Below are 15,280 nucleotides of genomic sequence, written 5' to 3' on the forward strand. Positions count from 1 at the left end.
ATGGTATTACCAGCTGATCTATTCCAGAAGTAAAAACTCCAGATACTTTAAAGAAAATGGGATGTAATTCTCACTGTCCAGCAGAAAGATGGAATAACTTAACAACAGAAGAATGGGGTGGGTGAGAAAGAAAATTTAAAAAACCCAAACCAACAACAACCAAGAAAACCCATCAAAAAACAACCAAAGCCCGCCCCAAATGATTCTGAATGACTGTGTCCTGAATAATAGTTGGTTGGGGTTTTTTATGATAGCAGTAATGAGGTCTCACTGTGATTAAATTACTTTTGTGTCTTGGGGGCCCTGTGTAGAAAGTTTGGACAAGCTTCTCAAGAGACTTTCAAATGTAAATATTCTGAGACTAAATCAAACAGCTATTATTACAGTGGACCAGGTGAGAAAGGACAGAGAAACTTCTTCCTTTAAACCCATTGCTTGTAGTAAAGCTGTTAGGACTGCTCTAATGATATTTCATGTCATCTTCTGTAAGCATTTCTATCTTGAAATAAAAGAAGATTAGCAGATGCACATTCTTCCTGCCATTCAGTTTCGTTCTCCATCTATTGAGAAGAAGAGACTGCCTAGACCACCACCACTATGCGTTCCAACATGTCAGGCAGAAAATTATGTTTTTCTAGTGCATTTATATGACTATGTTCAGTGGCAAGAGTGAGAGGAAACTGCAGAGAAACAAGGTGAACACAGTATGTTTTCAGAGTGGCATTGCTGTGGAGGGTGGAAGAGCTGTGGAAGAGTCCTTTCAGGAAGGACGTCTGCTGTCTTACAGGGACTGAGGTAATAAATCTGCTCAAAGAATGAGTGGAACAGGTCAGTTAGCAGCGACCTCCTGACGAAGCTGGAGGCTAGAAAAGGGTATGTGATAATTTGGGATAAAGTCTTGTGAGAATATGGGGACAGCATGTGAGGACCTGTCTGCCCCAGGCGTGGAACTCTGCACTTGCTGACATGTACCCTAAGGTAAAAACTGAATTTGTTTCTTGCCTCTTACCCATGCAGCACGCCTGCCATTTTCTATTCGAGTCCTCTTGGAAGCAGCGATCCGTAACTGTGATGAGTTCCTAGTAAAGAAGGGAGATGTTGAGAATATTCTCAACTGGAAAGTGGTGCAACACAAGAATGTTGAAGTGCCGTTCAAGCCTGCAAGAGTTATTCTGCAAGACTTCACGTGAGTGTGATGCTCTCCAAAGCTAGGAAGAGGGGCTCTTGAAAGGGCAGAAATGCTGGGCTTGGGGTGGAGTGATGAGGTGAGGGAAAGAATGGCAGTGAAATGTTTGGAAAGACCGCTTTCACCTTTCCTGGATGTCATGCTGCAGACAGCACTTGGAGAGGCAAACACTCATGATAAGAGTGTTAAATGAAGCTTTTCTTGGGTGGAGAAATATCTTTATGAAACTCTTCAATATAGAGGGGAAGAAAATGGGATGGCTAAATTGCATCCAAATGAGGCAATTCAGAGTTTAGAGGTTTTGTTGTTGCTTGGGAATAGTGTGGTAGTGTATCTTTCCCGCGCCTCACCCCCCACCCAGGGGCTCTTGCTTTCAGTTCCCTACCCTTTTCACGTCTCATTTATAACCCATATCATATTTTCTCTTCCAAGTCAGTGTTATTCCAAATACATATTTTTAAAGACTGCTCTACTATTGAAAAAATGAGTGTCTAGTTTTTCCCAGGAAAGCAAATTGAAGTTCATACCTAATGGACTCTGAAAAAACTGGGCCTTGTTATTGCAATGCAGTTAGTCCCCATGTGTCAGTGTGTAATAGTCCCTGGTAGATCTGGAAAGTAATTTTTAAGGTGGAACAGTAGCTTTTAACTGTTTTTAATACAGCATTTGACTTGCAAGTCCACTGTCCTTTGCACGTTTGTCCTCTACCTTTGTAAGAATTTAGTTCACCCACGGTAAGCCCCGTGCTGCTAAGCTGTCAGTTGACTTTATTTTTCAGAACAGTAAAGTCCCTTAGCTATCCTACCTTCTCTTACACATTTTCCCAAATGTTGTCCAGGTGCTAGAGATCCAGTACAGCTGAACTCTTAAAGATATTAGGAAAAACTGGCAAAGCCTCAATTGAAAAAAGTGCTGATTTCCTAGTTATATTGTACCTGCTGACTGCTGTTAACATTTTAAAAAGCTGGAGCAAAGAGGAAGCCAAACTTTCAAGCAAATATTTTTTTCTTTGTTCCTGCACTTTCTTGCCCCCTACTTTCCTGCTGAGTTTTAAAAATTTGCCTGTAAGTCTTCAGAGCAGCAGCAGTCATGAAAAACGAGCTCTTCAACAGACTGCTGAAAGAGATCTTTTGGAAAAGGCAGCTTTGCCAACTTTCCAGAAACCGTATGACAACTATATTCATGTGTTCTGCATTAGAATTATTGAATTTCCTAGATCTAATCATTCTGTAATCGTCCTGAGCTCTTCTAAGACTGTAGATGGATGTTGTGTTTGTTCCTTTTCAATTGTTTAATGTTTGTAAGCTGGCAAAAGAACTCTTCTAATCCCTTCCTCCCACACCTGCCCTCCCCCAAGTTCACCTAGGTGGCATAACAGTTGTTATGCTGTTGTCCCAGAATATGCATATTCCAAGGAAAATAAACTGCTCTAAAACATCATGTCAAGGTTACATGATGTGGACCCTTTTTTCTGTTTGTTTTTGGAAACACTCAGGATTGTCAAGCTAAAACTCTGGGAATGACAAGGCCTTTTCTCTTCTTTCATCGTTTCTGATGTATTTAAAAATTGTAATAGCTTCCTTATTAGAGTTGAAAACATAAACTCTTGCTGCTTTGAGCTACTCTTGCAGAAACGTAATGGTTTTGGTGGGTTACTGAACAATGCCAGATTCTTATGAGCGCATTGCAGACAGCTCTTTCTGTCTCAGCAGTCAGCAAAATCAGATAGGCTTGTAGGCAAGAGGGTTTCCCAAAGTGATTGAAAAATGTCATCTAGTACATACCTCTGTAGAAGCTGAGAATGCATGTGCTGAGAAGCACCAGAAGCTTTATTAAAATAAATACAGAAATGTGTATGATCTGTTAGGTAAGGCAGGTGTTGAAGTGCCAGAACTTCTAATTACTACTCCTCATTTGCTTATGACTAGACTTGGATTGGAAGTGAAGGATGGGCAAAGGACTCTCATGTGTATTACTTTGACCCTCTGTATAGTTTACATTTCTCACTTAGGAAAGAGGTCTTAATATAGGGATTGAAAAATTATTTTGGATGAATGAGACATACAAACAGAGAAAAAGGCTTGTTAATTTTTAAGTCACTTGAAGTTCAAGGGCTTGCAGATTGTCACAAGATATGAGAAGGCAGAAATGTGAATGTTGGCCTGTAGCCTGAAAACATGCTGTTTGAATGTCATTTGTGGTAAGGTCTTTTGTCAGTGGTAAGTACAATAATTTGTTAGTAAAGATGAATGGTGCACCTTATTTCTCCCTTTTGTGTTTGTCCAGAGATCTGCCAGACCAGTTAACTGTATTTTCAGAAGTGGATTTATGCTGCAAAGGTGTTTTGTAGTCATGTCCTTTGTAATTTAAGAAATCTGATACCTTGCTCTGCCAGTTTCACTTGAAGTGTGGAGGGTACCAAACAGCCCTAAGTATGGAGAAGATTCTTTTGTGTTTTGCAAAACTTGGAAGAGACAACCCTTGCTTTAAAATCAGCTAAATACAGATAACAAAGTATCAAAGAAAGAACATTGCCTTTTTCCCCCTCTGCCCTTCTTTTTTGAACAGACTGGGGAGGAGAGAGAGGAACAGAGCAAAAGAAGATAAACCAGTTCAAGATCCCAAAGGAATGCTGACTAGAACTAAGTTTCCAGATTCCCTGCCAAGCTTGTTAAACTGCTTCTGTTACTTGATGAATTTTGGTTTTAGCTTTTCGTTCTTACTCAGGATATAGATACATTTCTGTCCCTTCTGCTCTTCTGACTTTGTTTTCCCAAGGGTACTGTCTCTGCCATAGAGTAATGATCCCAAGACTCAGGGTAAGGCTGCAATTTGCTTTGTATAGAATTATTGAATCATTTAGGTTGGAAAAGACCTTTAAGATCGAGTCCAGCAGTTAACCTAACAGTGCAAAGTTGGCTACTAAACTACGTTCCTAAGTGCCCCATCTACATAACTTTTAAATACCTCCAGGGACGGTGACTCAGCTCTTTCCTGAACATATGCAGAGTAGTGTGAAATGGTTCTTTAAAAAAATAATAAAAGATTATGAAGAAAAAACTCAGCATAGGTGGCATTTTTCTGTGCCCAAAAATCACTTGGGCAAGAGTCTGAGTAGTGCTGTACTAGTTATGCTGTCAGTATCTTTCTTGGGGTGATGGCAACGAGTTATATTACTGTTGGCTGAGTTTAGGAGCTTTTAGATAGGACTTTTCTTGAAATGTGGTCAGTATCCTTTGTTAGAGCTAGCAGTATGTGCAAAGTTTTTCTAAGACATCTGGTTAGAAGCATTGATTAAATAGTCCCGTATGTAAGCAGTACAAGTATTTTGCATCCTGTACAAATTGCCAAATGTGTAGTGAAGTTAAATAGACGTAAGGTGGAATTTTAAAATTTAACTTTAATGTCTTCAGGCTATATCATGTTTTCTTAATGTTTGATACTGTACTGTAGCCATTGAGACTTGTTCTTTTTCCATGGGTGTCGTGATTTAACCCCGGCTGGTAATTAAATGCCACACAGCCACTTGCTCACTCCCCCCCCTCAGCCAGAATGATGGGGAGGAGAGTTGGAAAGGAATGTAAAACTCAAGATAAGAACAATTTCATAACTGAACTAAAATAAAAATGAAAGAACAATAATAATAACAATAGCAGTTACCATGAAAAAGGAGGGAGAGGAATAAAATCCAAAGTGGATGGAGAAAAGAAGACAGGTAATGCACAGCACAGCTGATCACCACTTGTTGACTGATGCCCAGCCAGTCCCTGAGCGATGATCAGCAGCCTTAGCAAACCCCCTGCCGGTTTCTATACTGAACATGACATTATGTGGTATGGAATATCTCTCTGGCTAGTTCAGGAGAGCTGCCCTGGCTGTGTCCCCCCCCCCAGTTTCCTGTGCCACTCCAGCCCTCTCACTGGCAGAGCCCAAGGAACTGAAAAGTCCTTGACTTAGTATAAACATCACCCAGCAACAACTCAAACCGTCAGTGTGCTGTCAGCATTGTTCTCACACCAAATCAAAAAAAAAAGCACTGCACCAGCTCCTAAGAAGAAAATTAACTCTATCCCAGCCAGAACCAGGATGATGGGACAGTAGATGTCTCTTCTGTGTCTCAGGATCTCGCTTGGTTTTGTTTTGTTGTTGTTTTTTTCTTTTTTCTTTTCCTAATGGTATCACCTAGCCATTTCTCTTCTGTTTTAGTGGAGTACCTGCTGTGGTTGACTTTGCTGCGATGCGTGATGCTGTGAAGAAACTTGGTGGGAACCCTGAAAAAATCAATCCTATCTGTCCTGTTGATCTAGTGATAGATCACTCCATCCAGGTTGACTTTAACAGACGGTAAGGATACAAAAAAACTCCTAATGGTAATAAGCAAGCCAGATGCAGTTACTGATAATAAAGGTAGTTCCATTGGTGATACTCTTAGCATTTGGACTATAACATCCTAGACTCAAGGTGTTTAAGTTAAACTGTTGTATCAAGTTGCAGTGAATTAGGTGGGGGAGTTTTGATTTTTTTCTGTGGTGCATCTCTCAGCAGCACAAGTCTGAACTAAATGTTAAAGGCTCAGTTCAGACCTGTGGTGATCATAATTTTCCATAATAACACTGCATTATTATTAGTTGCTTAGAAATAGCTTTTTTCCATATGCACTTTTTTGACCCCGTAGGGCTTTTTTCAAAAGGACGAGTGAGAATGTCTCCTTTCTTCCTTATTTATATAAGAACAGACCTAAGCTGCTCTAGCTCAGCTCTAAGGAAATCTTTGCTAGTTCAGTGCCTCCAGGCAGAAGAGCAAAACACTGATTAATATGGCCCCTGTAAGTGCAGGAAAAACATAATGCTGTTCAATCCTCAGCATGCTACGAAGAGACAAGTACTCACTAGAGCAAGGGTCTACTGAACTAATCTTCCAAACAGATCCTGCAATTACATGTTTCTCAGTTTCCTTCCACCTTCCAAACTCCAGAAGTTTTTTTTGATCTGCAGTTACCTTGCCTGCTAAAATACTCTGTGTATTTATTGTCCTCTATAGGATATAATTTCAAAGTGGGCCACGTAAGTTATACCAATGCAAAGAAGAAAATTCCTGGAAGGTGGAGATTAAAGAACATAAAGAGCAATTTCTCAGTGCCAATATTTAGAGGTTTCTCTTGAACAAAAGTACTGAACTTCTGAGCAGAAATTGTGAAGCTTGCTGCATAGAGGAATGTTGTCAGATAGTTTTCAAATACAATTTTTTCCTACTTTTTTTAACTGTGTACTATTAAGGATATGAATTCTTACTGATGCTGTTTCATAGTTGACAGGGGAGAAAAGGGCCAAAAAATTTTGACTTAACATTGTTGAAAATCAGCTGTCTTTAGCTGTTTTACTAGAGATGCTGTATCTATTCTTAATCTTAACATAACACTAGACAGTTTAGAAACAGACTCAAAAATTAGGAAGACTCACCTAAAGACTGATCTCTGGGGAAATGGGTGTTATAGCATACTCTATTAAACTAAAACCTAACCTTTTTTCTGTTTAATTTGTGTCATATTTTTTTAAGGTCTTTGGGAAACAAGACTCTTTGTGAACAAGATATGATTTCTTCTTTACCATAGGACAAAATCAACTATTGTGATTCTTTTTCTGTATTATTTTAGTAGTAAGATATATTTTATGTTATCTGTAGTATCTAGGACTTCATTTAGATATTTTTTTGCTAATAATTACTTTTTGTCACAGCTTTTTTTGTATTTCTGTTAGGCTTGCGTGTATGTGGAGAGAACATTGGCCAGCCCTTCCGTTCAGGCCTAAGTTAGGCAGCTGATTCAAGTAAAAAGTTTGTTAACCCTGTCTGCTTTGAAGCACAGGGGCTTCAGGCAGCCCTTTTTCGTCAATGTTAATCTCTTTTTAACTGAAGTTACAGGGGAGTTGTTCCAGTTAGCCTTTACTTCTTTGCTGATAACCTCTGATTCAGGTGTTGGGAACTTCATATTGCTCTAACACATAGTGTAGCTCTTCCCAAACTACAAGTTTTAGGCCTCTCACATATGTAATATGCAGATTAGCACTTGCATTTGAACCAGACTTAAGGTATTACTTAAGATTTCTTAAATCCTTTTCACTGGTTGGCTGCAGTTTACAGCTACAGTGAGATTAAAAAAATGAGATTGATCAGCATTAACATTAGGTAATAACTCTTTTCTTACAACCTTTGGGTATATCTGACTAGACATAAATTTAGTGTGGATACTTTTGGATCTGACAGCTGATTATTTTTACTTGTAGATCAGACAGCTTGCAAAAAAATCAGGACCTGGAATTTGAAAGGAACAAAGAAAGATTTGAATTCTTAAAGGTACCAAAAGAACTAATTCTTTGGAATTTGTTTGCATGGAGAAAAGGGCTATGAACAAAAGTTCTTCTAACGCTCATATGCATTGAAAATTTTTTACTCCAATTCCTTCTGTTTCAGTGGGGCTCTCAGGCTTTTAAAAACATGAGAATTATTCCGCCAGGCTCTGGGATCATCCATCAAGTGAACTTGGAGTACTTGGCAAGAGTGGTGATGGATCAGGACGGCTACTACTATCCAGACAGTGTGGTGGGCACTGACTCGCACACCACCATGATAGACGGCTTGGGAGTGCTTGGCTGGGGTATGTGCAATAGTATGTCATGAACAGTCTGTTGACTGACAAAGCTGTGTTTCAGACTGGTGAATTGACCCTGGCTGGCAGGTTAGCCTCCAGCCAGTTGGTCACTCCTGTCAGCAGGATAGGGGAAGAGAATTGGAACAGCGAATGCAGGAAAAAACCTCATGCGTTGAGACAAAGTTTAATAAATGAAGGGAGGGGGGAGGGAAGTACACATAAGCAAGTGGTGCAGAGACCATCACCCACCAGCACACCAAAGCCCAGCCAGTCCTTGGGCAACAGCTACTTTGGAAAAATTCCCCCACCCTCTGCCTCCCAGTTTTAATGCTGAGCATGATGTTAATGTGGCATGGAATATAGAATCATAGAATGGTTTGGGTTGGGAGGGACCTTGAAGATCATCTAGTTCCAACCCCTTTGCCATGGGCACAGACACCCTCCACTGGGCCAGGCTGCTCAAAGCCCCATCCAGCCTGGCCTTGAACACCTCCAGGGATGGGGCATCCACAGCTGCTCTGGGCAACCTGTGCCAGTGCCTCACCACTCTCACAAGGAAGAATTTCTTCCTAATACCTAATGTAAATCTACCCTCTTTTAGTTTAAAACCGTTACGCCTTGTCTGTCACTACACTCCCTGATAGGAGTCCCTCCCCATCTTTCCTGTAAGGCCCCTTTAGGTACTGGAAGGCTGCTGTAAGGTTGTTCTGGAGCCTTCTCTAGGTTGAACCTGAACTCCCTCAGCCTGTCTTCATAGGAGAGGTGCTTCAGCCCTCTGAGCATCTTCAGGGCCCTCTGGACTTGCTCCAACAGGTCCATGTCCTTCTTATGTTGGGGTTCCCAAAGCTTATGTCGTGGGCAGACTTGCTGAGGGTGCACTCAGTCCCAGTGTCTGTATTGCCAACAAAGATGTTGAACAGCACTGGTCCCAGTATGGAGCCCTGAGGAATGCCACTCATTACCAGGCTCCACTTGGACATTGAGTCATTGACCACAACTCTTCGAGTGTGACCATCCATCCAGTTCCTTATACACTGGGTGATCTATCTGTCAAATCCATGTTTTTCCAGTTTAGAGACAAGGTTATCATGTGGGATAGTGTCAAGAAATTTGCACAAGTCCAGGTAGATGGTGTCACTCTTCCCTCATACATCAATGCTGTAACCGTCTCACAGAAGGCCACCAGATTTATCAGGCACAATTTTCCCTTAGTGAAGCCATGTTGGCTGTCACCAATCATCTCCTTATTTTCCATGTGTCTTAGCATAGATTCCAGGAGGATCTCCTCCATGATCTTGCTGGGTGCAGAGGTGAGACTGACTGGGCCATGGTTCCCTGGGTCTTCCTTTTTTCCCCCTTTTTGAAAACAGGGGTTACATTTCCCCTTTTCCAGTCAGTGGGAACTTCACTGAACAGCCACAGCTTCTCAAGTATGATGGATAGTGGCTTAGCCACTTCATCTGCGAGTTCACTTGGGACCCACAGATGCATCTCATCAGGTCGCTTAGATGGTCTCAACCTTGATCTTCTCCTATAGTGGCAGTTCTTCATTCTCTCAGTCCCAGCCTTTGCCTTCTGTGACTTGGGCGGTGTGGCTGGAGCCGTTGCTGGTGAAGACTGGGGAAAAAAGGTCACTGAGTACCTCAGGCTCCTCCATGTCCCAGATAACCAGGTCTCCTGTTTCCTTCTGGAGAGGGCCTGCATTTTCATTAGTCCTCCTTTTATCACTGATGTACCTTTTCTTGTTGCCCTTGATGTCCCTGGCCAGATCTAATTCTGTCAGGGCTTTCGCTTTCCTTACCTGATCCATGGCTGCTCGGACAGTTTCTCTGTATTCCTCCCAGGCTACCTGTCCTTGCTCCCACCCTCTATAGGCTTCCTTTTCGTGTTTGAGTTTGTCCAGGAGCTCCTTGTTCATCCATGCCGGCCTCCCAGTGTTTTTGCTTGACTTCCTCTGCATTGGGGTGCAGCATTCCTGAGCTTGTAGGAGGTGATCCTTGAATATTAACCAGCTTTCTTGGGCCCCTCTTTCCTCCAGGGCTTTATCCTATGGTAGTCTACAAAGCAGATCCCTGAGGAGGCCAGACTCTGCTGTCCTGAGTCCACGGTAGTATTCTTGCTGTGTACCCTCCTCGCTGTCCTAAGGATGTTGAACTCCACCATTTCATGGGCACTGCAGCCAAGGCTGTCCTTGCACTTCACGTTCTCCACCAGCTCTTCCTTGTTGGTGAGAACAAGGTCCACCATAGTATCTCTCCTCATTGGCTTCTCTGTCACTTGGAGAAGGATGTTACTGTCAATGCATTCCAAGAATTTCCTGGATTGCCTATGCCCTACTGCATTATCCCTCCAACAGATACTGTTTCCAACAGAATTATCTTTTTAATTAACATCATCTTGCATAAAATAAATTGGAAATTATTTCTCAGAACTATTGTTAGATTAAATGGGGAAGAGGATAGGAGCAGTGGTTTGGCATGCATAAGCTACTATTACAGGCAGTTTGTTCTAGCTTAGTATTAATTAAGCTAAGCAAAGGTAGAATGAGGTTTGAAAGTGGAAGATAAACATGAGAAGGTGTTTCTACAGGCAAAAAGTTATAAAACTGCTGCTTAATGCCAGATTGCTAGTAAACATGGGGTTTTTTAGATTGCATATGACTGACATCTTGATACTTTACCTTATTAAATTAGCAAAATGAAGTAGTCACTTTAATTGCATTCACTCTAATACTGAAGGTGTGCTTACACAAAGGTTCCTAGTTGTTGAAACTGTTGATGTTGGAACTTAACAGATGTAGGGAAGATAGTTCTGTCTTAATAAGTAGCTTTTCTATTAGTATTCTATACTCTTGACTCTAATATTCTTTCTTTCCTTCAAAATAACTTGTAAGTTTTTGTTTGGTCACTAATAGTCGTGGTCTGCTTACATTTCGCTCACAGCACGCCATGTTCAATGCCGTGTCAGTCATTCTTTGTTTATGAATTGCATGTTTAAGTCATTAAATAAAACTTACACATCTGTTACTATAAAAGCCGTGTGTCCTCAGAGTAAGTTACTTCGATTTAGATAATAACCTATCTAATGGCTGAGGTGTAAGGATGAAGGTATGAAATGGAAAGAAATCAAAAAAGCCCAACCTTGCAGAAATAAGCAAGATGAGGAGTGCCTCAGCAGATAGCTAAGTCCTCTGCCTGACTGCTCTCCTCTTTCACACCTTAAATTGAGGAATCATCAGTCAGTTGTACTTCATGGGTTTATCTTTGGCATGTTACTTACTGTCTTTCTGAATAGTTGGATTATATACTCCTGTTGTGTACAGGTGTTGGCGGCATTGAAGCAGAAGCAGTGATGTTGGGCCAACCGATCAGCATGGTGCTTCCTGAGGTAGTTGGCTATAAGCTGCTGGGAAACCCTCAGCCACTGGTAACATCCACTGACATAGTGCTCACCATTACCAAGGTAATGAACGTGTGTGCCATTTTGCCATTACGGCTGGAAGCTATGCGTAATCTGTAGGACAGAGCCACTGTACTGCATGCTTAGGAGCCCTGTGTGTGCTTCCATGTAGTCATTATGGACTTTTTTTTACACTTTATCATTCTGTGTGGGTTGCAATCAGCTGCCCAAGGACAACTGCAAATTTGATGGGCAAATCTCTTTCTCAGAAGGCAGACAAAACAGAGCGGAGAACTGATACTGTGTGGCCTGTTCAAATCCTCACATGCAGACCTGTTGTGGAACAACAGTGCTTGTGAAAGGGTCTCGTTTCCCTGCTGCCTTAAAAGAAACATGATGTTTTTCTTTCTTGAAGTCCTTAGAATAAGGCAATGTCAAACCTGGAAACAGACAGTAAGTGCTGCAGTCTGATTTCTTTAACCTGCAGGTGTTTGGCTCACATTGTATGTTTATAATACATTTATCCACTCTGTGGATTGTGACTGAATTAAGAATATTACTGGTTAGCATTATTAAGGGTTTTGGAGGTCAGAAATCTGGTACAGGTTGGTCATGGGATGCTGTCCTTAGACAGAACCTCCAAATGGGGAAAACCAATGCTTTTTTTATGAGTTCATCCACATGTGTGTGTTCATTTACAGTTTGATTCACATACTTGTGTAGTTGGTTCTTCCTGTTTCCCCATCTTCCAGGATTTCCTGGCTAAAGACCTCACACTGTTCTTCTCTCCTTAGAATGTCACGTTGAGAAAAATGCAATTGTTATAAGATAGACTGTAGTTTAAATGAGATGAAGAGCAAGTTTAGAAGGAGTACATCCCTGTACTTACTGTACCTTATTATTGAAACTACATCTGTGTCCTCATCCTTGTGACTGAGTTTACCAAAGCTTTGCAAATGGCTAAAAAGTTGAAAGCTGTATTTCATAATGTACATGACTCTTGTTCACTGCATTTGGCATTTCACTCTGAGAGACATGGAGCAAGAAGTAAAGCCTGTATATTTTACCTAGTGTATAATCAGGTCTTTGACACCTAGCAGTGACACAGGCCCTGTGTTTTTATAACAGCACCTCCGCCAAGTTGGAGTTGTGGGTAAATTCGTGGAGTTTTTTGGTCCTGGTGTAGCCCAGCTGTCAATTGCTGACCGAGCCACCATTGCCAATATGTGTCCAGAGTATGGAGCAACAGCTGCCTATTTCCCAGTGGATGATATTAGCATTGGGTACCTGATACAAACTGGTGAGTGTAAGAAGAGACTACGAGTTAAAGGTGTAATTGAAAGCAGGGACTCCAGGTCTATAAGGTGTAGTCAGCAATGGGATTGAATCAAGTGGAGCCTTCTGAGCTTGAGTGCATTTTTTTATCCGTACTTACTTATTTGGGCTGTTTTTTGCTCTTAGGGCTATGTTTAGGAAGAGCTGAGTTTTACTTTTATACAGCTAACTGCCTGCTGCTTAGGTTCCTGCTTCTGTCATCTGGATAAGCTAGGTTCGGGCAGCGCTAAGTTTTTGTTCTGCAAAAGCCACTAAGTCTGCTCAATGGCTTTGTTTCCAATGAATCTCTAGTATTTGTGCTGAAAGGGTCTTGTAGTGCAGTGTACAGCACGAACAGTGAAATAGCCTGTTAAGCATTGATTTGTTTTTCAGTCATACAGTAGTTCCTCAGTTTCATTGCATTTTATTTTTGCTGTGTCTGGCTTTCACCTTAGGCCGTGATAAAGAGAAAGTTATGTGTACAAAAAGGTATCTTGAGGCTGTGGGAATGCTAAGAGATTTCAAGAACTCCTCTCAGGATCCGGACTTCACACAGGTTAGAAACTATGCTGTTCTCTGGCTCCTTGCTTTATGCCCTGCCCTATTTCAATGTGACATTTGTCAGTTTTTCACAGAAACTAAGAAATAGTCAAAGGACTCCTCGTCCTTTGGCTTGGTTCACACATCTGTCTTAATCTAAGGCCCAGTGGCATAAGTTAGCTGGCTCTTCAGGTGTGAAAGCTTGGGCATAGGTATAGACTGGCTCTCAACTGAGCTCTAGCTGATGCAGATTCTGCAATTTTGTTCATGTGGTTTTGAGCAGTTCAGTCCAGACTCAAACACAGCGATGAAGACAGTGTGGATGTTGTCTGTGTAAGCCTTGTCCCAGTTTTACCCTTGTTCTGTTCAGCGAGTTATTTTACTGTGTGAATCACGACACTTAGAAGCTCTGTGTGGTAACCACAGACCACACAAACAGCTTTCTTTGCAAGAAAACCAAGATCTTACTTGAGTCTAGGAAACTCAAGAATATTCCTGGTTCTCTCTACAGTAAGAATTTACCTTGTAACTTATGTTCAGGTTTGCATGATTATTCAAAAATCTTAGTAAATATGAAAAGATGCAGCATACTATAATAACAAAGTTGAAACATGGCTGAGGAATAGGAAAATAGGATATTCTCTGTTTTATAATATACCGAATGTTTTACCCAAGGCCAAGATGAATAGTCTGCTTTGGTTTATGCCAGTACCAGGATTTCTTCACATCATTGTTTTCTGAAGAGGACCCTGCTGCTAGCATGTGAAAAGACATAATTCTCAAAATCATCTGTATTGTTTAGATGCTTCAGTCATACACTGGGCTTTCATAGCTGGGGTATTTTTGAGAGCTGGCAGAGTCTAAAAGTAGAACTGTTCCTTTCTTCTGATCTTTTCGTTCTCATATGTCTTAGATAATTTCTGCAAACAAACACAGTGTGCAGATTTAGCCATGGTTCAGCATCAGAGGTGGCATATCTGTGGCTTAACTGGCTTCAACTTGTTATGCAGTGCTGAACTGCTCTCACGTCCTCTTCCTGAATAGGTTGTTGAGTTGGATCTCCATACTGTTACACCTTGCTGCAGTGGACCAAAAAGACCTCAGGACAAAGTTGCTGTGTCAGATATGAAGAAGGACTTTGAGACTTGTCTGGGAGCCAAGGTAGGGACTGGGATCATTTGGGCATATAAACTAATGCACGCTTCTAAAAGCTGTCTGGTGTTCAGGAACTACATTTTGGGGTTAACTTGTGTGTTGTTTTGTTATTGAAAAGTAAATGAGGATGTCTGAATGCAGTTTAGAAGATGACATCAACAATGGGTAGTTTAAAAACTGGGGTGATGGTTCCGTCACATGAAGGTGTTCATGTCTTATTGAATTAGTAGTTCTTTCTGATTTTAGATCAGTCTTAGACCTAACATGGTTTTGACATGCACTAGGGATTTCTGAATAGGCCACAAAGGGTGTTGTTAGTAGAGTGGACTAAGTAGCTGCTGCGCTGAGCTCTGTGCTAACTACCCAGCACTTCAGCTTTCCAAGCAGGTTAAGCCCTCAGCTCCGCAATGGAGTTTTGCATTCAGTACTGAATCTATTCAGCAGATCAGAACTGCATGTGTCTCTGTGACACATGGTAAAGACAGAAAAAAAAGACTTCTCTCTACATCACTCAGTCAAAAATGGTCACTGAAAGAAGAGCAAGATTTTAATTTGAATTAATATGCCCAGACAGTTAAGTTTCCAAAATCAGTTTAAATCCTTGGCTGATAGGGTAATCACCCTTGTTAAAGGCAGTATAGAACTCTCGTGATTTAAATCAACAAACTTAAACAACAGCAGTTCCCAATAATTCTTGTTTTGTTATGTTCCAAACACCGTTAAATGACCTTGTGCTTTCAGATCTCCAAACATAATTTTTCATGGTGTGAACAGTGCCTTCTTGCTCCTTGATTTTTTTTGAACTGTCAGACAGGCTTTTGCCTTTCAAGTCAGCTCTTAGTATAAGTTTGAGCTGTTTGATAATGATGGCTTAAAATTTTTTTGTGTTACAGCTAGTATCTCAGGACTAGGTTGTGTAACAAGACTATACGTGGTCAGGAATCTGGAGCATATGGGAGCAAGAAGCATCTGTGCAATCTGAAGAAGGATATATTCATGCAGGAACAAAATACATATTTTGCTGCAAAGGTTGCCTCTTT

The 15,280-nt window shown here is 41.1% G+C and overlaps 1 protein-coding gene across 2 annotated transcripts in view; it reads left to right on the forward strand.

Moving 5' to 3' along the window:
• The window catches only part of ACO1 (aconitase 1), a 39,185-nt gene that overhangs the window by 11,796 nt on the left and 12,109 nt on the right, over positions 1–15,280 (forward strand). For both annotated transcript variants that reach the window (XM_055790543.1, XM_005234798.4), the window contains exons 3-10: positions 1,018–1,186; positions 5,393–5,530; positions 7,468–7,537; positions 7,655–7,838; positions 11,155–11,294; positions 12,360–12,531; positions 13,001–13,101; positions 14,130–14,246. In XM_055790543.1, coding sequence (XP_055646518.1) covers positions 1,018–1,186; positions 5,393–5,530; positions 7,468–7,537; positions 7,655–7,838; positions 11,155–11,294; positions 12,360–12,531; positions 13,001–13,101; positions 14,130–14,246 — 1,091 coding nt within the window. The remainder of the gene's footprint in view (positions 1–1,017; positions 1,187–5,392; positions 5,531–7,467; positions 7,538–7,654; positions 7,839–11,154; positions 11,295–12,359; positions 12,532–13,000; positions 13,102–14,129; positions 14,247–15,280) is intronic.

The sequence above is a fragment of the Falco peregrinus genome, chromosome Z (genome assembly GCF_023634155.1).
Source record: "Falco peregrinus isolate bFalPer1 chromosome Z, bFalPer1.pri, whole genome shotgun sequence".
NCBI classification, from domain to species: domain Eukaryota; kingdom Metazoa; phylum Chordata; class Aves; order Falconiformes; family Falconidae; genus Falco; species Falco peregrinus.